The sequence below is a fragment of the Beta vulgaris genome, chromosome 8 (assembly GCF_026745355.1).
Source record: "Beta vulgaris subsp. vulgaris cultivar EL10 chromosome 8, EL10.2, whole genome shotgun sequence".
Lineage (NCBI taxonomy): Eukaryota > Viridiplantae > Streptophyta > Magnoliopsida > Caryophyllales > Amaranthaceae > Beta > Beta vulgaris.
The window spans coordinates 55164533-55190036 of NC_079209.1; the positions used below are offsets into that span (position 1 = coordinate 55164533).

General features: G+C 38.1%; 1 protein-coding gene across 6 annotated transcripts; it reads left to right on the forward strand.

The window, feature by feature from the left end:
- Window positions 1-312: 312 nt before the first annotated feature.
- LOC104901968 (uncharacterized) lies at window positions 313-23894 on the forward strand. Of its 6 annotated transcripts, XM_048635051.2 has the most exons (17): window positions 313-640; window positions 1195-1262; window positions 1663-1730; window positions 2245-2403; window positions 2493-2660; window positions 12299-12449; window positions 12835-12914; window positions 15499-15771; window positions 15844-15987; window positions 19397-19531; window positions 19815-19913; window positions 20840-20893; window positions 21207-21411; window positions 22095-22213; window positions 23029-23106; window positions 23281-23379; window positions 23484-23894. In XM_048635051.2, exons 3-17 carry the CDS (start codon window positions 1680-1682, stop codon window positions 23721-23723), a joined length of 2055 nt encoding a protein of 684 aa, XP_048491008.1. In that variant the 5' UTR covers window positions 313-640; window positions 1195-1262; window positions 1663-1679; the 3' UTR covers window positions 23724-23894. The 6 variants fall into 6 exon arrangements, with proteins under 6 accessions (XP_048491008.1, XP_010687905.2, XP_010687906.2 ...); XM_010689603.3 differs by lacking the exon at window positions 1195-1262; XM_010689604.3 differs by lacking the exon at window positions 1195-1262 and having other exon boundaries at window positions 22098-22213.
- The last annotated feature ends 1610 nt before the right edge of the window (window positions 23895-25504 follow it).

The window sequence follows — 25504 nt, forward strand, 5'->3', positions numbered from 1 at the left end:
AAGAGACGCATCGATGAAGCGCGGTAGCTTCAACCACAAAGACGGGGGCAAAGCCAAGATGGAAGGCCATGACGTGTAAACCTTTGCCATTGTGGTCCCTGATACTGAAACCAGCCGCCGACTCCTTTTTGACCGAACTATCAATAATTTATACGAGTTAATTTCACCAAATCTACACTTGGATAACACACCGTTTTTTTTTTTCAATATGGACTCATGGGCCATAAACATACACATTTTTTCTTTTTGCAAGAGTTTAAGGTTTGTACTTTAAATCTAACCGGACTCAAAACTAAAAAAAAAGTACAGAAGTTTCTTCATTATTATGTTTCAAAGAGAGTAGAAAACGAAAGAAATTGTGTTCCCCCAAAACCAAAACCCTTTTTCACCTGAACAAATACAATTATCACTTCTACTACTACTACTATTAAACTTGAAACAAATTCATTCAACCGCCATTTTTGTTCTTCAACTTTTTCTCTCATCGATATCAAATTTGATTGATCCTTAATTTCTTCGGCTATGGCGGACGAGCAGGAGGAGAGAGAAATCACAGTTTCGACGAGGGAGACGACGATACCTTCCGGCGACGGCACTGTTTGGGCTGACATTTCTCATCTTCTTTCTTCCGCTTGCAATGGTGTTTTTCTCTCTCCTCTCTCTAAATTCATGGAAGATCTTTGATTTTTTGGTGAATTGATTATTGGATTTGCTAATGTTGAGGATTCTGCATTTACTAATATTTCCAATTTGTTATGAATTTATTAGCTTGTGATGAGATATTAGGTATTTGATTATGTTGAACTGATTGATTGTCTTATATGGTATGTTTGTTGTTTTGAATTGAAGTTTTTGGCTTGTTGAGTTGGCACACTGTAATGTTATGTAATGGATTGTATTGTCATGAAAGGGTGAATTTGAGATATTTTTGTAGGAAACTTTTATAGTGGCTACCATTTTATTGAAGCCGTTGCGAATAAAATTATTGATATGAAAGATCGTAGATGAAAAAGTAATGATTAATGTATTGAAGCTTGTAATGAGCTATCAGGTATTTGATTATGTCGAACTGATTGATTGTCTTATATGGTATAGTTATTGTTTTGAATTGAAGTTTTTGGCTTTGTTAAGTTGCACACTGTAATGTAATTGATTGTATTGCCATGGAGGCGTAAATTTGAGATATTCTTGTAGGAAGGTTTTATCATCTTACTGAAGCCATTGCAAAAAAGTTGTTGATGCAGTTGATCGTAGATGAAAAAGTAAGACTAATGTATCGAAATTAAGGTTACGTATCCTTTTATTTCAATGGCGACATAGTCTACCAATCTGCACGTTAAAATTAATATTCTCTTTTAAGGGTATGAGCATCGCCTCATCGGTGTTCTCATTATATATTTATTACTTGAATTCATACAAGAGCAGATAATGTCATAATGATGCTTGTTGATGTTGTCTTGATGCTTATAAGTGCAAAGTAGGCTCATTGTTTGCTTTAATGTCACTTTCTGAGGTATTAACCACTTCTTTTATGGTAAACTTGATGTTTATTTTCTTATTGTTAAATTTATGCTTTGTTCTACATTATCCTCTTTTACCTCCCATGGGTTTTGGGGATTTCCATTATCAGGTTTTGTTTTTCATTTTCTTTGTGTATGGCAGAACTTCGTGATGGTGAGATGGTACATGGTGACAATTTTAGTCTCTTCGCTGCCATGTCTGCCTTAGAGGTACTCATGCTTGCTTCATATTTGCTCCTTTTTCTTGGGTGATTATTGCTTGAATGGTTGAGAAAAGTGTGAGAAGTCTCATGGTCAATCTAAAATATCAACTCTATATATTACCTACTTTCATGCACGTAGGCATTAGCTTCAGTATGAGCTGCAGTTATAAGATTTCTTTTTTGTTTTTTCTTTGGGTATTCTGGCATAATGGACTATCAGTTAAATACTTCTGTTCCACTTTCTGACCTTTAGGTGGGGGTTTGTGTAGAACTTTTCGAAGTTATCATTCTTTGGCTTGTAGCTATTTTATCTGCCTAGTTGCCTCGAAACTCTGCAATAAATACTTAATAGAGTTAGAAATTGGTTGGTTCCTATAAATTGATTGCTGTCAGTTTCATTTTTTTCATTTGTGGTGACAAAATAGCTCCACAGCTGATGCATGATTTCTTTGGCTGTAGTACAATACCTCTTAATGGTAACAGTACCTTTCCTTTGCTAATACTGGAATTTTTGTTGTTAGATTATGGACCCAAAGATGGATTCAGGCATGGAAAATGGCCAATATCATTCCATTGACGAGGCCATAGAGGGTGGCGCAGCTCCAGTTCCATTAAGTACTGATAAAACAGAGGATGTTCTCTGCATTTTAGATATCATGGATCACCTGCTTGCATGCGAGGTATAAATGATATAGCACGAGCCTTTTGTTTATGCCTTTATGGACCGATTTGAATCATATTTTTGACTCCTGTCTTTGTATAATGGCAGGCCACATGGCACAAGGGTCATTCATTGGCACAAACTGTCTTCTCTTGCATTTACCTTCTGCGTCTTGATCGTACTTCATCACACCCGCTGTTACATTCTTTTTTTAGAATAGTTCGTGCAACATGCAATGCCGTGATAGCAGTTGTTTCAGAGGCACGCACACATGAAGTAACGTACTTAACATCTCCACATACCTTAATGTTTTGTTGAATGTTAAGTTTATCTCTTTATATCCCTAGCCAATTTCATGAAGACCAAAAGCACAATCTCTTGACTTGTATGTTTTTTTGATCTTCCATTTTTTGTCAAGCATATTCATAAGTGTTCTAGAAGGTGGAGATGGGCGTTTGAATTATTTTGATTTTTTGGGTTGTAGATGAAGGAGGGAGTAGGGATGAAGCAAGAATCTGCTTGAATTTTGGGGTTAGCATTGTATCCTGAGATATGGGGTAGGAAAGCAGATGGGTAATACCATTTAAGAAAAACCCAAAATTTTTATAAGAACCTCCTAAATTGGATAGAATATATTGAAATACTTAACCCTAAAGATTTCATAGTTACTTTTCTTGCTATCTATATATACACCTTTGTTCTTTTAAGTTGGTTACACTATTCGTTTTAGTCTCTGCAACACCACCTACACGTCCTCCCATCAGGTTCACTTATGCTAGGCGGACTAAAAAGATCTAAGAGGGTAGAAAGGGAATTCTACAGTTTGTAATTAAATAATATAATGATGACTCACAGGAAGTTTGTTAGTAGTGGAGAGGTAATGTTCAGAAGGTTGTTAGTGGAGGTCCAGTGTGGACTATAAATAGGAAGGTAGAAGTATTTTATAAGCATCCAGAAAATATACTACAAAGAGAATCACTCATTGGGAGAGCTCCACAATCCTCTCGAAAGTATTGTGGGTTGTATTTGATTTTCTGCCTTGGAGATCGATACATCAATATATCCGGCATCTTTGCCTTGAGTCATATTGATTTTGCATAGTAATCTGTAGCAAGTTGGTATCAGAGCAGTTGCGATCTACCACCGGGAAATGATGACTAGAACGCACTCGCAGAGGATCGAACACCTAGAGGAGGAGGTAGCGTCGTTGAAAACCACCGTAACCACGGAGGTGACGACGGCAGTGAGTGATGTAGCGAGAGGATTGCAGCATTTAACGGCGAGCTTGGAGAAAATGACCTCCCAGTTCAAGGAAGATCTCCAGACCACCGCAGAACGACTAGAGGGAAGAATCAGTCGAGATCGGGAGAATCAAGACTTACTGGTGGTTCAGATGCGAAGGGAGCAAGAGAGATTCCAATCTGAGATTCGAACCTTGTTAGGTGAGCGACAACCGCAAGCATCCCTTGGGGTAAGACAGGGGGAAGAGGTAACTGCTGAAGCTGAGTTGAACCGGGGATCACCGAGGGAGAATACATGGAGTCGAGGGCGTGGAAGTAATTTCCAGGAAGCCGGAGGAGGTGGAGTCCGGGCTGGTAGACACGGAGGTGAGGACGAAGTGGAGAAGGAGATAAATCCTAGAGGAAATTGGCGGTACAGGAAGTTGGATATGCCGTTGTTTAATGGCGAAAATCCAGATGGGTGGATCTTACGTGCCGAACGATTTTGTAAATTTTATGGTTTGACGGAGTCAGAAAAAGTCGAGGCGGCGGTGGTAGCTTTCGAAGGAGATGCGCTACTGTGGTATCAGTGGGAGCAGTCACGAAAACCCCTCACTAGTTGGGAAGAGATGAAGAACATGCTGCTCAGACAATTCCGATCGGTGGCGGCGGGAAGCCTCCATGAACAGTGGCTTACCTTGGCACAGGAAGGGACGGTGGTGGAGTACCGCAGAAAGTTTATCGAGTTAATTGCGCCTTTGACCGGAATAACAGAGGAGGTGGCCATGGGGAATTTTATAAAAGGGTTGGAACCAGACTTAAGGGCTGAAGTCCATCTTCATGGGCCCAGGTCATTGGATCATGCAATGGGCCTTGCTATAAAAGCTGAAGAAAAAGCCAAATGGGCTGAGGCAAGAAGGAAAAAGGGCGGAATAATGAATTATAGATCAGCCTCAATGATAGGGCCTTATAATACTTCTTATAATTCTCCTGCTTATTCCAGGGGGGGACCCAATAACTCAATGAGCAGCGTATCTCACTCCATGGCAGGGAGCACATCAGTCAACAGCCCAAAAACAACCCACTCCATACCTGTAGCGAAACCCATCTCGGAGATTAGGAGGTTGAGTGAGCGTGAAGTGCAGGCGAAGAGAGAGAAAGGCTTATGCTATCGTTGTGATGAGAAGTGGGGACCGGGGCACCGCTGTAAAAGGAGAGAGTTGAGTGTGTTGCTCACGGGTGAAGTGGAAGAGGATCTGGAGATTGAGGTAGCCACGGAGCATAACACCCTAGAACATCATGGTGGAGAATGGGCAGAGGAAATTTTACCGGAGGTTTCTTTAAACTCGGTTATGGGAATAACCAGCCCGAAGACGTTGAAGATGGTGGGCAAAATCAAAGGTCAAGAGGTGGTCATTATGGTGGACCCCGGGGCCACCCATAATTTCGTGTCAACCTTGATAGTGGAGAAATTGAACCTGCCGCTTACCACCACACGCACATTTGGAGTTTCGTTGGGAACCGGGGAGGCCGTCCAAGGTCAAGGGGAATGCAAGGGGATCGCGGTGGAGATCCAAGGGATTATGGTGGTTGAAGATTTTCTTCCTTTACCTCTGGGGAATTCGGAATTGATTTTGGGTATACAGTGGCTCGAAAAATTGGGAACAATGACAACCAATTGGAAAACACAAACGCTCAAGTTCAAAATGGGTGAAGAGACGGTGACACTCAAGGGGGATCCAAGCTTGGGCAGAACCAAAATCTCTCTTAAAACCATGCTCAAAACTATTAGAAAGCAGAAGGGGGGCATTCTGGTGGAATGTAACTTGATGGAGGGAATGGTTGGGGTGTCTGAGGTTGGATTTGATATAACAGGGGCACCTGTATTCTTACAAAAAATATTGCAGGAGTATAAAGGAGTTTTTCACATGCCCAAGGGCCTTCCACCAGGCCGAGGCCATGAACACCAGGTTATACTCAAGGAGGGAGCTGACCCGATTAGCGTGCGGCCATATAGGTTTCCTCAGGTGCAGAAAGATGAGGTGGAGAAACTGATACGCGACATGTTGCAAGCTGAGATAATACAACCCTCCAACAGCCCCTTCTCAAGTCCAGTCCTCCTGGTTAAGAAGAAGGATGGATCGTGGAGATTCTGCGTGGATTACAGAGCTTTAAATAAGGTAACCGTTCCAGATAAATACCCCATCCCTGTGATAGATGAGTTGTTGGATGAATTATTTGGGGCTTCTATTTTTACTAAGCTGGATCTTAAGTCTGGTTATCACCAGATTAGAATGCGATCGGAAGATGTTCATAAGACTGCATTTAGGACCCACGAGGGCCATTATGAGTGGCTAGTAATGCCATTCGGACTCACAAATGCACCTGCAACCTTTCAGGCCTTAATGAATGATGTGTTTAGACCGTTTTTGAGGAAATTTGTGTTGGTTTTTTTTGATGATATACTCGTGTATAGCAGAAATGAAAAGGAGCATGAGGAACATTTGGCGTTGGTGTTGGAAAGGCTGAAACAGCAGCAACTGTATGCTAATGGCAAGAAATGCGAATTTGGGAAACCTGAAGTGGCCTACCTTGGTCACGTTATCTCTGCTGAAGGGGTGGCAGTGGACCAAAGTAAGATCCAAGCCATGTTGGATTGGCCTGTACCCCAGAATTTGAAGGAACTTAGAGGGTTCTTAGGGCTTACGGGCTACTACCGGAGATTCATAAAGGGGTATGCTCATATTGCTCAACCTCTTACCGAGCAATTGAAGAAGGATAATTTTGGGTGGAATAGTGAAGCCACAGCTGCATTCACTACGTTGCGGCATGCCATGACTACTACTCCCATCTTGGCCATGCCGGACTTCTCTAAGGTGTTTGAAGTGGAGACGGATGCGTCGGGATTTGGTTTAGGGGCTGTTTTGAGTCAAGAAGGGCATCCCATAGCCTTCTTTAGCAAGACCTTAGGCCCCAGAGCACGGCTTAAATCTATCTATGAAAAAGAGTTGATGGCAATCGTCTTAGCGGTGCTTAAATGGCGTCACTACCTACTGGGGAGGAAATTTTTGGTGAAGACCGATCAACAGAGTCTGAGATTTTTATTGGAACAGAGAGAAGTGGGTCCAGAGTATCAGAGGTGGGTTAGCAAACTTTTGGGTTACGATTTTGAGATTAGCTACAGAACCGGGGCATCTAATAGAGTTGCAGATGCTTTATCAAGAGAGTACGCTGGGAAATTAGAATTGCAGGCAGCTATAGCTACGTGTGGGGTGGATTGGGCGAGACTACAACAAGAAATTGCCGGGGACCATTTCATTCAACAGCTGCTAACTTCAATTCGTGAAGGACAACCACCACCATTGGGGTATGCTGTGGATCAGGGCAACCTGTTATACAAAGGGAGGTTAGTGTTGCCTACTCATTCTTTCCTTGTTCCAGTACTATTGAAGGAGTACCACGACTCGCCGGTTGGGGGACACTCTGGTGAATTTAAAACGTATCAAAGAATTGCTCAAGAGTGGTTTTGGGTTGGTATGAGGAAGCAGATTTCCACCTATGTTCAAGCGTGTGCAATTTGTCAGCAACAAAAACACGTAAATCTTAGCCCTGCTGGTCTTTTACAGCCACTACCTATTCCTTCTCAAGTGTGGGAGGACATTTCGATGGATTTTATTGAGGGCCTTCCAAAGTCAAAAGGGTTTGATTCTATCCTGGTAGTTGTGGACAGGTTCACTAAATATAGTCATTTCATTGGGCTAAAACACCCTTACACCGCCTATTCTGTAGCTATGGTGTTTATGAAAGAAATTGTGCGACTTCATGGGTTTCCCTCTACTATAGTTACAGACAGGGATAGAATTTTTATGAGTCATTTTTGGAAGGAGTTGTTTAACGCTCAAGGTACGTCCCTCCACCGGAGCAGCGCCTATCACCCCCAGTCAGATGGACAGACGGAAGTAGTCAACAAGTGCCTCGAGACCTACCTGAGATGTTTTATTCAAGGCCGACCTCACAGCTGGGCCACTTGGCTTTCGTGGGCAGAATATTGGTATAACTCTTCTACCCACTCTTCCACAAAATATACCCCTTTCAAAGCGTTGTATGGCAGGGACCCTCCTCAGTTACTCAAGTATACCAAGGGTGGCAGTGCTGTAGGTTCGGTGGAAGAATCTTTGCTAGAGCGGGATGCTATATTGGATGACCTGAGAGGCCATTTACTTAAGGCTCAGCAGCGGATGAAACAACAGGAAGATGCTCATAGGCGAGATGTGGAGTACAAGGTGGGGGAACAGGTTTACTTAAAGCTACAGCCATATAGGCAATCCTCGGTAGCTAAGAAGGTGAATGAAAAGCTCTCGCCTAGGTTCTATGGACCATTTGAGGTGCTCCAAAAGGTGGGCAAGGTGGCTTACAAGGTACAGTTGCCCCCCACTGCTACCATACACAATGTGTTCCATGTCTCTAAACTCAAAGCGGCCGTGGGTACAGCCCTGACACCTTCTCCTATTCCCCCTCAACTGACTTCCGACATGGTCATAGATACTGAACCGGAGGCTGTTATGGGCGTTCGTAAGGTCCCTCATGGTGCATGTATTCTGACCGAAGTTTTGATCAAGTGGAAGGGTCTCCCAGAGTTTGATGCAACTTGGGAAGATTACCAGGCTCTCCTCACACTATTCCCTTCTTTCCACCTTGAGGACAAGGTGGCAGTGTGGGAGGGGGGTAATGCAACACCACCTACACGTCCTCCCATCAGGTTCACTTATGCTAGGCGGACTAAAAAGATCTAAGAGGGTAGAAAGGGAATTCTACAGTTTGTAATTAAATAATATAATGATGACTACAGGAAGTTTGTTAGTAGTGGAGAGGTAATGTTCAGAAGGTTGTTAGTGGAGGTCCAGTGTGGACTATAAATAGGAAGGTAGAAGTATTTTATAAGCATCCAGAAAATATACTACAAAGAGAATCACTCATTGGGAGAGCTCCACAATCCTCTCGAAAGTATTGTGGGTTGTATTTGATTTTCTGCCTTGGAGATCGATACATCAATATATCCGGCATCTTTGCCTTGAGTCATATTGATTTTGCATAGTAATCTGTAGCAGTCTCTTCCCTTAAGTTGGTTACACTGATACACTCAATCTTTCTCGCCCATTTTGGCTATGTTTTTATTATTATAATTTTACTGTAACTTACCCGACTTTATCTCACGTTCCTCTTTTCTTTTTCATTAAAAAAGGATGTCACTATGTACTTTTCTTTACTTTATTCATATAGCACTATCTCTGGGCACTATCCTCCATTTTTCCTTACTTTACCCCATACAACATTTCACTATCCTCTTGCCATAATATGCATGCAAATAGTAAATAGTAATAGTATCAAACATAAAGGAAAGAAGGGAGTCTTAGTTTAGATTCCAAATTCAATCATTTGAATATGTATTCTTGAAGAAATTGGAATGCAAGAATGTTTTACTCACATAATAAGTATATGAAGTACAACAGGAACCTATTAAAAATATCATTTAGAAAAATACATATATCTTAATTTCTTAATATATATGTATTATTTATATATATAAATAGAAATATCATTAATAAGTCTTACCTATTAAAAATAAGATGAATAAGTGGTAAATCATATATTTATATGTACGTTATTTTAAGTAACTTTGCATCTTCCATTAGCTAACCACTAATAACGATCATCTATTTTTAGCAAACACTTTTTATACAAAATGTTAACAAAATTAGGCACCAGCTGGTCGAATTGGCTAACACAATGAGCCATGGAAGAAAATTGTGGATGTGCTCACGTGCGGTGACAAATGCATGGAATGGAATGCAATTTTGAATTCTTTGAGAAAATCCACATTGATGGTTTATAACCTTAGTTTTCCTTTTTTTTTCTTCTTAAAGAAGTATTCTTCAAACATATTATGACCGAACCATCATTTGATTCGGTTATATAAAGAATAAAGACTTTAAACATGAAATGTCCATGCCATTATTAATATAAAATAGACTCAAATCATAAACATCACCCAACTAGGAAGCCAAGTCATGTGTATTCCACTATTTTCCCTTCTTTGTTTTGTTCATGTTTTTTTTACATTGTCTTCCCTTTTTTTCCAATTGACACAAGAGATATAATGGGAATTTTTTTAATGCAACCCGTCATTATTACATAACAGACAACACGGGGAGAAGGATGTGCTTTTCGTCACGGGTTGGAGCTGTTGCGTAAAGGAACTACCAACTTTTAATGCAATGAGCTACTCAAACTAGTTAATGCAATAAGATACTCAAACTAGTTAATGCAATAAGCTATCAGAGTTTAGATAGAAACGAACTTGTCATATTCTCCCTTTCCCCGATCATCAGTTTCGAGTCTGAAACCAATACAATCATAGAGAGAACTTGTATACTATTTGTATTTGAAAAAAAATTCTATATAAATAAAAAAAAGAAATTCTCTAGTACTTTATTTCAATATTAATAGAAATTGCCTTACTGTGTGTGAGATGAAGGATAGCTGATTCGGTATACTGCTTTAGGTATTAATATTATGGCTTTCAACCTAAATGGTTTCAATTTCAACCAATCTGTAGTTGATAGTCAAGATCGTGTAATTAATACCTGGGTGATATCATTAACCATGCTAACCATGGTGTCGAAGTTATGCATGAACACAATGCTCATAACTTCCCTCTAGACCTAGCGGCTATAGAAGCTCTATGTACAAATGGATAACTTTTCGTTTTTAGTTAGTGTATACGAGTTATTCGAAATAAAGGGGTGGTGTTGGTTTCTTGTTCTGTCAAGAAATTGGTTATTGCTCCTTAGTAGTCAATAATTAATCAAAGGAAAGAACTAACAGCGGATTTTGAATCCACCATGCGTGGGTTCAGTTTCCGTCGTTCGCCCAATGGATAGCAATTGTGTGGCCAATCATTATGGGTATAATGGTAGATGTCCGTGACCAAGGTACTATTATTTCTTTTTCCGCCTTAGTGTTAAGATGTCCCTTGATAAGTGATTCGCTACAAAAGGATTTTTTAATGAACATTTCACAGTTCATGACTCTTGTATTTTTTTTATGTGAAGTCGAGAAACGAATTCTATTTTCATTTTATTTCATATTTGCTACTCGAAGAATAATAAAATTATCACGTATTTATTCCTTTTTCTACTTCTTGTTCCAAGTGCAGGATAACCCCAAGGGGTTGTGGCTTTTCTACCAATTGGGGCCCTCCCTTTCACCCCCATGGGGATGGTCTACAGGGTTCATAACTACTCCTCTTACTACAAGACGCTTACCTAGCGAACGCTTAGATCCGGCTTTACCCAACCTATTCTGGTTATTGTGGGACATGATGTTCATATCAATCTATTATACGCCTCTCCATCTAGCATTGGGTAGACCTCATTCAATAACTGTCCTAGCTCTACCTTATCTTTTGTTTCATTTCTTCTGGAACCCATTGTTTTTTACTTTTTTAAGCCTTGGTCTCTGTGCTTGTTTAGCACAAAGTTATATGTTTTTGGACTCGTAAAAAAGTTGGAATGTGGTTATACTGTTATGATGCCAAATCATAAGAATCGTTAGGGCATTAGTCAAAGTTTTGTTTAATACAAACATAATCATCAACAATGCTTTTAGTATAGTCATGGAGATCCATTTTTCATCCAAGTAGCAGAGCAAATGGACCTAGAACCTTATTATTGTGTGTTACTTCCTCTGTTTTTTATTAGTTGCAACTCTTGACTTCTGCATTATTCATATACTTACTTTGAGTAGAATTTTGTTAAGTAATATATATAAGCTATCTTACTATGAAAGATGTTGGATGTATCTCAATATTTACTTCCAGAATATTTAACTTTGTATAGTTTATACTATTAGAAATCTCAAGATATTAATGGTCAAAGTTGTGTACAAGCTTAAAAGTCAAAGTGTTGCATTCAGTAAAGTATGTTTTTTGGTCCTGAAGAGGGCTTCTAATGTCTGTTTACATGGAAGATTTGTTTGAGGCTTTAAGGTTCACAGAACAGGAATGGAGTGGGTTTTACTTACTGACTAAAAGATTCGTGTTAGTTTTCTGGTTCAATCTTGTGCTTAAATGCATTAATTTGATGCTAGATTCTAATGTTGCCCTGAAAAAGGGGGGTTGGGAGCTGGGTTAAAATAGAGGGATGTAGCTAACCACTTGGCTTTCAATAGCATAGAGATATCAAATTTTATTAGTAAAGTAGGTGTTATTGCTTCTATCTATAATGTTGTCCGATGGCGGGTTAGGGATAATTTTAGGGAGCCATACAAAATTATAACACATCATTTTTTCTAACATTAGCATAGTTATCTAGTCTCAGAAGTATTTCAATCGGTCAATATGGTGATCGTTCAACTACTGACTTTTAAGTGTTTTTCTGTAAAGTATATAGTTACTTATATTCATAAAGGTATTTGGACTTTTCCTTTTTTTTTTTCCTGTTCTTCTCCATTACGTTGGATGGGCTATCTTATTCTGCATAATAATCCACCAATTGGGCGACCTATTAATTTGGGCCCAAGGGTTGGGGAGGAATTTCCCCCACCCCTCTCCAAAACAACAAATGTGCTGTAATTTTCAGGATATGTGTAGATTATACCATCTTATGCTTATCCTCTTATTGTAAACTTCGATAGGAAGAAGATTTGTTCACAATGGCTTATGGTCTTCCTTTGGGTGGAGAAAAAGATGAAAGATTCTTGTCTACTCTAAATGCTGTAGAGGAGACTCTTTGTCGACAACTACGTGCTTGTAAATCTCCAGCTGCCAAAAAGACAGCAGTAGAAGGTTTGTGTCGGATTTCTGGATGCATTGTGGTTGAATTGTCTATTTTGCAAATTTAGAGTTAGCTGTCAAACTGTTTTGTCTGTTGGTAATATAAGTTTAGAAAATTCTCTGAAATTTTTTTGTGTCTGTTTGAGGCTTTGAGCAGTCTGTCAGAGAATGTGCCATTTTTAAACAACTGTAAATTTTCTTTTAATCGGCTTTTGTTATATGTTCTTAAGTAATGTGTTGATTTTGGAACATCGAGCTGATGAAGCAGTTCTTGAGAGGCATGCTGCAGTACTGTTTTTGCTCACTGTTACCGAAACCTATATTAAGTGTCAAAAGTAAGTTATGAGTAGCCTTTTGGGTACTTCTGAGTTCTAACATGATCAGGCCGGGATTGCAGATCAAGAACCATTGCAAACTAATCCAGATCTGGAGGAGGGTTTTTGCCGAGCTCTGTTGTGCCGTTTACGATTTCGTAAGGTCTTAACCTATGCACTCTTGTTCCATTTGTTTCCCCTCTACAGAATACTTACAAAAAAATGCATTTGCATGGATGCTTTACTTGTGCTTCAGTTTTTGTTGCATAGGAGTCGAGGTGTCCTTATATTATGGCTATGTTTTTTGTATCATCTCTTGATTACAGCTTATAAATTCTAGTTTATAATTTTCTTGCAGTAGAACACATGTAACTCAATAATTTTTCTGATATTTTTGATGTTGATGCATATCTTGAGACGAAAAATATCTCTACCAAAGAGAACACTCTATTTGTTGTCTACTTATTCGAGGGAAGGATCAAGCATGCTACTTTCCAAGTTCTACGGTATACGAATTCAAGTTCAAGTAATATGTTGACGAGTATAAACACATACAGATTTATGGTTTTTAAAACATTCAAAAATTACCGTATAAGAACAAACTAGCGTGCCGACTAAATTGCATTTTTCGAGGAAGTCAATCATATTATGGGTGCCTACACATGAAATTTTGGGAACTTTGAGATCTAGTTGAACGTTTGGCAAGCCTGCATCGGAATAGATAGAGTTCCTTGACTGCTGGGCTTTAGAGAAGTAGGGTTTTTTACTCAGCAAAGCATCATGTTGTCTTCTCCCTATTCTATTTCTCTCACAAAAATTCAAGATGTATAATTTGTTTTGTGTGACCATTTTATAGCTTGGCATAAGTGGCTTGATTCTTTCGACTGAATAAGTAGGTACAAAGACTAGGTTTGAGGAAGAGGCTTGTGGAGTTCATTTCTTCATATCAATGATTAATTGAGAGCTGCTTCTACATGAGTCTGAATTCTGTTGTATCCACACAGCGCAAGGACAGGATATTGAAGTTTTACTTAGGGATTAGTGTTCAATACTTCAACGATAGTTAGTCTCCAAGGCTTCCTATTAATCTTCACTTGATTTAGGCATCTTAAGCATCCCTATATGGTTAGGACTGATGGATTGTGGGCCTACAACCTTCTGATGAAAATGACCAATGCTGTTCATAAGTTTAATGCCAAGGAGAGGCTTCGTAGTTAGTACCTTAGTTACATGGACTCTTCAATTCACCTCAAGTACCCGTGTCAGATCCTTGACACTCGGACGTGGACATGGACACTTCATTTTGGGCCAAAATCATTGCAACTTGTCATAAAATAGCCGAGTTAGACACTTGGACTGTTGGACACGTACCCGTGTCAGACATGGGTATACGAGTCCAGGTAATATAGCCTAGAGCAATTAGGAAAATCAAAGAAACAAGAGTACTAACTTAGTACTCTTGTTTCTTTGATTTTCCTAATTGATCTAGGCTATGTTAAGCTGAACTAGGATCCTCTCCAGTTCTAATAAGAATGGGATGATCCAGTTGACGAATAACTGGCCAGCACGTGGCTAAAATATCGGTCTATGGATAGGATTAACTCTAGTTTTTTCCTTCCTTTTTTTTGTCTGCCTTCCCCAACAGCCCTACTACTGGAATTTTCGATGTTATCCAGGGATAAGTCTAAGTAATATCAATCTCAGATCAATTTAAGATTATTTTCCTAATCACCAATACATGCTGTAATTGACCCCAAATTCACCAATTTCCTCAAAAGATTCACCATTTCCTGTAGGGTATTCTTAAGATCTCACCGCCAGAAATGTAAACGGTGACGATACAGTTTGCCAGTTGAAAATAGCGGCGGTATGGTAAGATTATGAAGAAGGAGAACATTTGGAGGCAATTGATGATTAATTGCAGGGACGAAGTTCACCGAGGTTGTGGAAGTCACAAAGAAAGTTGGAGGAGAGAGAAGAGAAGAAGAAATTACGACCCTCCAAGAACTATGTCATGTGGCTGTCAACTGTAGCATCAACTTCATCTTCCCGTTCTAGAGGATCTGTTCTCTGATAAGCTATACAGGGTTAACCTTGATACATTGTTGTACTTGTCACCTTTGTATAGCTTTGCTTGTGACTGGGATTAGTAATTGGGTTTTGCGAGTATTCAAAGATTTACCACCAGATATTGATGTGTGACTGCATACCCATCCGCGAGATTCATCTGTATTCATGTACCACATTAATTGGAGCAATGTGTTTATGATTCTATGGATTGGACACAATGGTAAGAGCCAAAATTACTGAACAGAGACAATGGTCAGGTGAAAGGATGGATGGTCTTTTCTGTTATTACCTGATATATCCTGCCTTTTTACTTTTTCAACTTTAAGTAAATTCTCCATTGAATTACATATTGTTCACCTAGTTTGACTATAGCTGCTTTCTTTCTTTTTTCACACTTGCAACATGAGGTATTGTAGTTAAAATGTTTGTGCATCTTTCTGCTGTTCGTTTCTTTTACTATCCTTTTATCTTTCTTTTTGTAAAAAAAATCTAAAGAAGTTCTAGAAAGAATCTTTTATATGTTGCTTGCAAAAATATATATCCTTCCATTTCAAATTTGTTCAGATTATTTGGAATGTAAAGTATGCTTTTGCACAAATTTGATAGTTTGATGGCTGCACAAGTTATTTAGTTCTAACAACTTATGTAATGGATCCACTTTTCACTGTGTATTGCAGCATTACTACCACATTCTTATGTGTATGAGGAGACCCCAAGGCAGAGGCTTTGAATTGGCAAAAAAACATATATCATCTTGCTTAATAGAGGTGGAACACATGCGAAAATCTGCTGATTTCCTGAGGTCTATAGGATGCTTGACATGCAAAGATGCAGCACCAGTGGAAACTACAGCTTCTAGTCGTCATCCTGTTGGATTTGATGCCAATTTAAACGCTAGAACATCAGCTCCTGCTCCTCCTCGTGCAATTAAAACTTTAAGTTGGGATATGGTAAAGAATACTGAAAATTTCCTTTTCTTTGCTCTTTCTTATGCTTATTCTAAAATTCATCTCTTTGACCAGGCTTTGGAATATTTCAAAAAGCTTCTCCAAGATCTAGACATTATATGTTCATTCTCATTGGACCCATTGCTAGAAAAAGTCTTGCAGTTTATTGTTGAATTCCAAAAACTTCAACCAGATCTTGTTGCCAGAGCACATCTTCAGGTGAGTTCTTAATGTAACCCTTTAACAGAAAGGGCATAGTTTCATTTTGATAGTAGGCAATATTATATTGAAATCTTCTTTCTTAATGTCTTTGGGGGTTGATGTTACATTACAAAAATAACTAAATCATGGGGCGCTTTTTTTCAAAAATTAAAAGAAAAGTCAATAGCTTTTTTCGTGGAGACCTTCTTACCCTTGATACCGAGAGTCTAATTACATACTTGCTTTGTCAATTGATGGCCTTCACGATTAGAACACTTATTCAGTGCTTACGCTTGGTGCATGATCTTTTACGTCCACTCTTCTTCGGCAACCGGCTTCGATAGTGGTAGCAGCTTCAAAGGATTCGGGCATAGTTGGCAAAGGTTCAACTATTACGCATCTCTAGTTGCCTATCCAAGGAGTAGCACATGGGATATACCTTGTGACAAGTGGTGTAGTGAAAATACACATAGGCCATAGCTTATTAATGGTGCATTGGTGTATCCTTCTTTGTGCTTTAGCTTCTCACAGAATTTTACAAATCAATTCTTCACCGGTGTCTGAACATATGTTCTGATGTTCATATCAGTTTAAATTCTTGCTGTCGGCTTATCTTTTCCAAGACATCTTTGTACATATCGCGCTGCATTTAGTGACATCATTAGACACAGTTGCAGAAACCTTGTGACACAAAAAATTTGTGTTCAACACTTGCCTGAAGTTTATATTAACTTTGCAGAGTATAGACCACCCAAGGAGTGACAGTTCTTTATATGGCTAGCTATTATTTCATATTGTATCCGCAATTTAAATTGACAACATGGCTATTACTCAGGAGTACTGGATTTCACAAGGTTTTCATCCCTTCACTTTAGGAACAGCCACCTCCCCCCCCCCCCCCACCGTATTTTACTGCTTTTAAACTTTAATCCACTGAAGCCATAAGAAACCAGAAGTGTTACCATACTCTACACTGGCAGCAGGATTATTCTTCTTAAGCTCCCTTAAATCCTGCTCTGAACATAGACAAATTTGGGTACCGGCGAGAGGGGCATGTGCCAAGGGCCCCAAAATGCAAAGCCTAAGTTAATTAAGGCTTAAAATAAGGAAAATTTTATTAAAAAAGTTTATTAAATACTACCCCATTGCCGACCGCCGAGAATAGCGCTGAATCTACATCCTTCTTCAATCCACTTCTTTTCCAATATTTGGCAGTTTCCAAACTTATTCGATTCTCCCACTTCTTTTTTTTAATTTAATTCTGAAATTTATTTTTCATTTTATTCTCCAATTATAATCCAGTTGCAAAAATTTTGACGAAAATCTACAAACAACTTGACAATGATTTGTCTTAAGAACGATTTTCTCAAATGTTCAATTACCAATGGGTTAAAAGCTTCAAATTTATCTATAAATACTCCTTCCATTGTTCTTCACATCTCATACTCATTAATTTTCTCTCTTATGTTATTTTTCTCAATCCTTTACTTTGGAAATTCGGTTCCTGAGTTGTTCTTTCACTAGTTTGATATTCCAAGAACTCAACTGTTTAAGGAGATTCTACTAATTACACAAGAACGTTGTAATTTCACTAATTTTTGTATGAATTTTGATGTTTGTTATTATATATATGGTCTTTAAAGGTAATAAGAAGTGTCATATATAATAATTTTTTTAATCATTACATACTCTAGAAATTGAATTTTTTTTATCGATTATTAACTAGGGCCCCATTTTGTAGTTCGCCCATGGGACACAGATAACTCCAAAACGGGCCTGCAATATTCTGGTTAAGATACCATTAATCAAATACTATGTTGTTTCAGCTGACTACGGAGTCAGATTTGGGAACGGGTATGGGGACAGATTACCGCAAAAATAAAATTTTCAAAAATGGGTATGGCATGGATTCGTCCAAATGAAAAAAGAGAAATTACATAATTAAGATTCATACCTCAGCTCTTCAAAATACCAAAATAACATAAAAACTAAGTTTAATGTCTTAAAAGTAACAAGTAGATAAAGCACAATAGCACACGTGCTACTACCGACTACCTAAACTGGAAAAAAAGAGAAAAAGCTTAAAGGCATTGAGCTACTATCGAGTACTGTATTAAGGTACTGGTAACTTGTAAGAAGCATAGTAAAAAAAAAAGAAATCGAAATGAAGTAGAAGAAAAAAGAAATGTAAGTAAAGAAACAAAGTAAAAGAAAAACAAAAAGAAGAACTGAAAAAGGAGGAGAGGAGTAGAGAACTCGAGGAGAGAGACAAAAAGGAGCAGAGGCACAGGGGACTTACCGACTGCTTCGGCCTTCGTGTGCTGCTTTCTGGTGGCCGGAGAGGCTTATGTCGCCAGCGATTCTTGATGGCTAGTAAGGATGAAGGAGAAAAAGGGGCTGTGTGAAAGAGGGAGAGGCAAAAACCAAATTGGGGAAAAACTAAAACCCTAGATCTGACTTTTGTTCTCTAAAAGACATTAAACAGGTATGCCTACCTTGACCAGAAACGTACCCAAGACATACCCGGAATTGAATCAGCTGTACCCAAGTTATTCAATGTACCCAGTTTTTTGGGTTTTGTCTGGGGACGAATCCTTGCCGTGCCCGGTATGCGATTCACCACCCCTAGGGCGTACCTGTGCTTCATAGCAGCTGAGAGCCCAAGACAGTTGAACTGCTGTGGAACCAACAGACTTAAACTCTTTGAGTGAAAAGCTGAGACGCAACTTGGACAAAAAGAAACGAAACAACTTAAACAAAAAGAAACGAAGTGACTTAGACAAATCTTTTTTGTCAATAACCTCAGACCAATCAATCGAATATTGATTAATACGTAATCGATCGAACACTACTTGAAGGTGGAATAGAATAACTCAATTGAAGCGTAATAATCATACGTCTGTAATGCATTGTATGTCCCATAATAGGTCCCATCCATCGTTTGGGCTCATAATTAATTTAAAGTTGCTCCTGCTACTCAGCCTAGAGCCTTGAGCATTGTACAAGGATGTGCTGTAGGAGTAACCCATTACCTTCTGGGTGGAATTGCCACAACATGGGTGTTCTTCCACAACTGTTGTTTGTATCCAAATTTACAATCCACACACACACAAACACACAACCCGGGACTCGTCACTTCGACCCCCTTTGTGAGGGGATTGCCCTTCTCCCAAAGTTACAAGGCTATTTTGCCGAGTTCCTTAGAGAGACTTGTACACGCACAGACACCACATGCTACCATAGAGAAAAAGGAGCCCTCAGCAAGAGCTCTGAGATTCAAAATGCATCACCAGAATATGTCCAATACAATTATATGCATGATTGCTTATGCATTACTCAAAATTCTGGATGTCTATGCTTCTGAAAGTGGAGGGCATAGGGAGATTTTTTATTAACATGAATGCTTACAGTATTGACTTGTTTGCAGGCTCTCTTGTTTCAAGAAGGGAAGTTATATGGGCGGGATCCTATCTTTCTTGTCATCTGTAAAGCCTCCGCTTTACCTGAATCTATGAAGGACATTGATATTCAAAAGAATGAAGCTGTTGTACAGTTAGGACAGGTAATGTATCAGATCTACATACAACACCTATCACCTGGATCAAATTTTGTATTAGAATCTCTTTGTTCAAACATTTCATGTGGAAAATTCACTGTTTATCAATTAGTGCTATAAGCTGTAGACAATGTAATTTCATTCATCATCATGATAGTCATCTATTCAGCATAGATTAAAAGAACTATTAATCCATCTGTACTTGTAATCACAATTTCTTCGTTTCTAAAACTAGAGCGGTAAGTTATCTTGCATGATTTAACGAGGGCTGTATGGTTAATTGATGCAGTTTTTGATCAATTTGCTCAGAATCCTTTGCACGAATGTTGCATGGCAAAGGCGTAAACTTGGAAAAGTCTTACAAGATTGGCGTGTTATCTATGTCCAGGTATGTGAATATTTAAAGCTCATGACTGTTAAGTTGCTCATGATTGTAAGCACAAAGAGCTGAACTTTGTCTGTGGGACCCCTTCAATTTTGTATATTGATGAGGAAAATCATATTTCTCCCATTACTTCCAATAAGAACTTGTTTTTTTAATTTAATTAGTCGGACTAAGAATGTAAAGATGACGTTCCTTGAATTTGAATGACAATGGTAAATTGTAGAAATTAGCATGATTCAGCCTCGAAAATGACAGGTCCTTATAGAGCGTATAGAATGACGAAGCTCTATTAATGACGGGCGAACTTATCCTTCTTTGTGGTAGTAGTTGAATATGAAAGTTTACACATTCCATGCCGATTTAATTATATTGGAAGCTTGAACTTCCATGGAATTGAAAGAACATAACATTGTTTCTCTGTCTTCCATGGCCATTTACAATTTTAAAAACCGAGGCCTTAGGCATAGAAATGCTGGTTCTACCTGGGCCTGACCATGTAGGCAGTAGGCATAGAGAGTTCCTTGTTAGTCACGCGGAGAAATTTGGTTGATAAACCATGTGTAAATAATTTGGGCAGTATATGTCAGTTTAATGATTAATCCATCTCTACTTTTGAATAGTATGTAAAACTTTCACATGATCTCTTATTATATATATTTTTTTGTCTTTTATCTTTAATAACACGCTCTTTTGAGGTGTCTGTATGAAAGAACATCTGGATTCTCTATTTCCTAACTGTGAATGTTCCTCCTGGGCAAAGCACTATGCTCAGGTTTCTCTTTATTGAGCTTATTGTAATAGGTTTCCTGTTCATACGTCTTGAAATTTATTCCAAATACTATTTTGGCTTTGCTACTATTCCCATATAAATCTGTAACTCTTTTGTAGAACCAGAAGTTAAGTTCTTTGTCTTGTTTGATCTGCAACAGCTGGAACTTGCTTTCAGGGAACAGTTTGGAGAATTGTCTGGCATGTCTGATGAGGTATGTTTGTTGATTTGGTTCCAGTAATTTTCTTTCGATAGGAAGAAGAGTTGAAGATTCTTGAAGTGTTTTTTAACTTTTTAGGAAATTACAGGATAAGTTTAGAGAACCAAAGGAACCTACCTCTCATTGTGGATTGTGAATGGTTCCCGTTTCCCAGTTTGATAAATTTCTGTAATTTTAGGGGGGTTATGAATTCTACAGGACCCCAATCCATCTTCAAATTTGAAAGCCATAGAAAGAAAACAGATCAGGTGGTTTTGTTGGTTGATTAATCTTTATAGATATTGATGTCCTTTTAGCTGGTTTGCAGAATGTATGCATAAGACTTGCCAGACACGTTCTCATTTGGGTGGAGGAGCAAACCTATTGGATTGCTTTGCGGTTTCTTTCCTTGGGCTTTGATTTGGATCTATATTCCTCCAATGAGTATTGCATGGTATACTGGTACCTTTATGTCGTACTGGTGAAGCTTGCAGAGAAAACACATTTGAAGCAGCTGTCAGCTGCTGACTCAGGTGAGCTTACACCTTCTATGAGTTTTCATCGCATGGCATAGTGATATCTAGTTCTGGCTCAAGGGTTTAAAGTTTAAACGGAGAATTCAAAATCAAGATATTGGTTTGTTGAAGATATAAGTATTCTAAATAATGAGGTAGAATTACATATTTACATTTGCTGCAACAATTTTTGTGGTGATTGATGACGTTTTTTATGTGTTTGCAATATGTAATGTTTCACCAGTATGATCTAAGTAGAGTTTAACATTGTATTCATGTGTTTTGAAAATTCAAAGCTTGTAACTTCATACTTACATTGCAACAAAGAAGTTGCTTAGCGTTGACGTGTTGGTTCTTAATTATTTGTTATGTGTAATGTACAGTTTTATGCTCCTTTTGGTGGGGTTTAAGATGGATAAAATCTAAACAATGTTACGCTATAGTTAGTATGGTTATAATTCATTTCTGCTTTGGCTGGTGGAAATGAAATATTTGGTTTGCAATATATTTCTTTTAGTAACTGTTTCAATTCACCAAGGACTAGGAATACCATATCTTCAGCTTTCATATTAATAAGCTAAAGAATAAATAAAAATTTAACTATTCTGGATTTTAAAGAGTAGTTTCTTAACCAAACAGAGCTTTGGTCTTTCGGCTGCAGTTTCGTTCCCATTGCATTTGACTTGTCTATCCTCCTTCAGCAGCTAAACGTAAAGGGAAGAAAAAAAGAGACTCGGTGGTGGATACAAAGGATTACCGCATCCCGCCAGCTGTAATGTTGCTTCAATGTTATATTTGTCTTGCTGAAGGACTTGCAATGGTAAGTTGGCTAGTTTTGCTGATCAGTCAGTCTGTGCGTGGCTGAATAACCAGATTGGTATTATAGAAGGGTCTTTTTCAAATTGGTATTAAAAAACTCTTGCCACTTTAAGGCCTGCAAAAACTGACAAATGGTGCGTGGCTGAATAACCAGATTGGTATTATATGGGCCTATGTTATTGTTGGATCTCACTAAATAGAGCAAATTTTTTGCTATAACCCCCCTTTCCCACCCCTCTGTTTTCTTGATTTCCATGGTTTTCCCGATCCTCCTCATCTTCTCAAGTTCTTTCCTTTTCTCACTGACTCCTCATATACGCTTTGTGATTTTATGTGTAAAAGCAACAACCAAAGTTGACTGGCAAATGGTGTAAGATGTTGGAGACGATTTATAAAGAGTGATAAGACATTCTGGTAAAGAGTGATAAGACATTCTGGAAAGCTTTTATCGATTTGAACTTTAGCAATATGACAAATTGGCAATTTAGGAATGTGGAAAAAGTGGATTGCTTCAGATTTGGGTGAACTGGGCCAGGGTGAAGTAGAGGAGTAGCAAGGGAATAAGAAAACCAAGAGGAATTTGAGAGAAAAAAGGTGTGAAAAAATTGCCCCATATTTACGGTACATGTATGAAAGATTGGGCTCGTATCATCCTATGTCCCCGCCAATGTTTTTATTCCTTGAAGTGGCTGGAGGATTGTTTTATACCAATTTGAAGAAGGCCCTCGTTTTTTATATACCACTGGCAATTCATTCATCTGTGTTATGAGAACTCATGGCTTACCTATTTTGAGAGTTAATACTGATTGGAATTAGATCTTGCAGATGCTTGCTGCGCTCAGAAATGAACTAAAGCTCTTCCAGCATGTGGGCCCTTTTAATACTGAATATGAGGTGGTTTTTTATGTTATTTGTTTTGATGTGTTATTTTTTTTGTTTTTGCTGCCCTTTTCCCTTTTGAATTTCGATATCACATGTTCAAGAGCTTGATTTTTTACCACGAAACCCTTTCCTTGCACTAATAGTAAATAGCTATACTGATGAAATCTCTGGTGTCCACGTTTGCAGAGATTTTCTCAACACTTCGAGCATTTACAAAAAGCTTGCCTACCAGATCACATTTCTTACCATTCGTTCAAGGATTATACTGCCCAAGCTCGACTTTCTGTGAGTATTCTGTTGAACAATAACTGCTTAATTTTTCTTTCTTTGGTTCAGTTTGCATTGTGATTGTCTTTGGACTACATAGCCTAACTTTACTTCATTTGTAGACACTTGTTATGTATAATCACTTCAAAGATGCTCAGAAGATTGTGAAGGAACTTAAGAAGAGTTTTGCTAGTGACTCTGATAAGATGGCTGAACTCCGATGCATTGAACAGGTCGCGGAGCGCAACAGTATTGCTCTAAATGTGATTAACCGTGTTGGAGTCCTTGACTCGACTCTTAAGATCTCGTTAGAGTTTACATATCATCCCAATTTTGCTGTAGCAGTAGTTAAAAGATCATAAAAATTAAACTCCCAAGAATCTTGTGTTTTCTCTGGTAACTTAATAATCTTGATAGTAGTGTGTCCAATTCTGTCCATTATCATTTATTGTTTGATCTCAGTGGTAAAGAACAAGTTGTATGTATATTTCATTTTTTATATTTATTGAAACTTATAGTGAATTTGCAATGCATATCTGGTGTATTGAGCTTGGACGAACAGATAGATATCTTGAGTTTTAAAGGCAACATGTATACGAGATTTGGTCCTAGTTTTTACATACTACTACATTTATAAGACTTCATCAACTAAGTTAATTGACGTTTGCACATAGATTTAGAGTATTGAAATCAAATGTGAGTATGGACAAATAACTGTGAAAATAAAAATTAACCCGAGGTTTAGTGGTTTTTTTCTTCTTCTTTTTGGTTTATAAAGTAATAAGTTGTAGTGGCTTGAAATTACCAAACATGAATTATATTTGGATGTCAACAGTTTAGCAGTCCTCCAACCTAGAGGATCAATTAGTGATTTGGTATCAAACTTGGGTCATTTACTCGTTAGATTTCCCCAAATTGAAAAATTGATTAATCAAGATACCTTGTCATGTTTAATTTTATGACCATATATTTCCAACGTATGATATAAAATCCAATTGTCCTTAATAACTAGCTGATGTTATCTCCTTCAACCATTTTGTTATTTGCTCTCTTTCACATTAACACTTATTTTTTCACTCTTTTCTAATCATCAAGTTTTCTTAATAAAAGTTGTCATTTAAGAACTCTAAATTCGTTTTTTTTAAGGTGCAGTTGAATGATCATAGATTACGTAAATATAAAACACAAGAAGTTAAGAAGAAAATAAATGTGGTGCTTTCACACCACTAATATCATTATCTAAAATAACATCTAACTCTGCTAGAATATATTGAAAAATGGATAACTTTATATAATTTTTTCCTTGAATAATATGGTTATTCGGCACCACGATTAATAAACACAAGTATAGTCGACCATGGAAGATAAAGACTGTTCCCTTAAAATTTAGCCAATTCTTTTTTTTTTCTTGGTTTTTTTTGACTTTCTCCAATTCTCTGTCCTCTCTCCTGAATTAGGGTTTAGAACTCGTCAACTCGGCTGAGTGCACAGTCGCACACCGCACCACTCGCCTCTCTCCTCTCGCACTCCGAGTCTCCGACGCCGGTAAGCATTGCTCGCATTCCGACAGTTCGACAGTTCACAGTCGCAAACTCGCAACTCGCATTCTCCGATTCTCGCACGAAGCATTGCTCATTTCTCCTCTTCTGTCTTCTACTCGAATTTGCTTAGGTAATTGACTAATTTATGATTTAATTGCTTAAACTTTCATACCAATTCATTTAGTAATTAGTAATCAAGTAATGCTTGGATAGATGATTATTTACAAATTAAATTAATGGAATGCTTGAATGAATTGAAATTATTGTCTTATTGTCTTATTGATTGCCTCATTGCCATGAGATTAATTGAGACTCTCAAGTTTCAAATTTGTTGGGTGAATTTGTTATTGTTATTGAAGTTTAATTTGGATTTTGGGTGTTGTTATTGGTTATTGAAGAGAACTTTGTTGAATTGAATTATTCATCATTAGAAATTAGAGATTTAGAGTATGATTTAGTGATGTCAAATTCAATTTAGTGATGTTTTACTCAATGACTTATGTGAAGAACAAGTTGCGTAATTGCATGGGTGATCAACTATTGAATAATGGTTTAGTCACCTTTCTTGAGAGAGATCTTTTTGCTCGAGTTAGTGATGATGA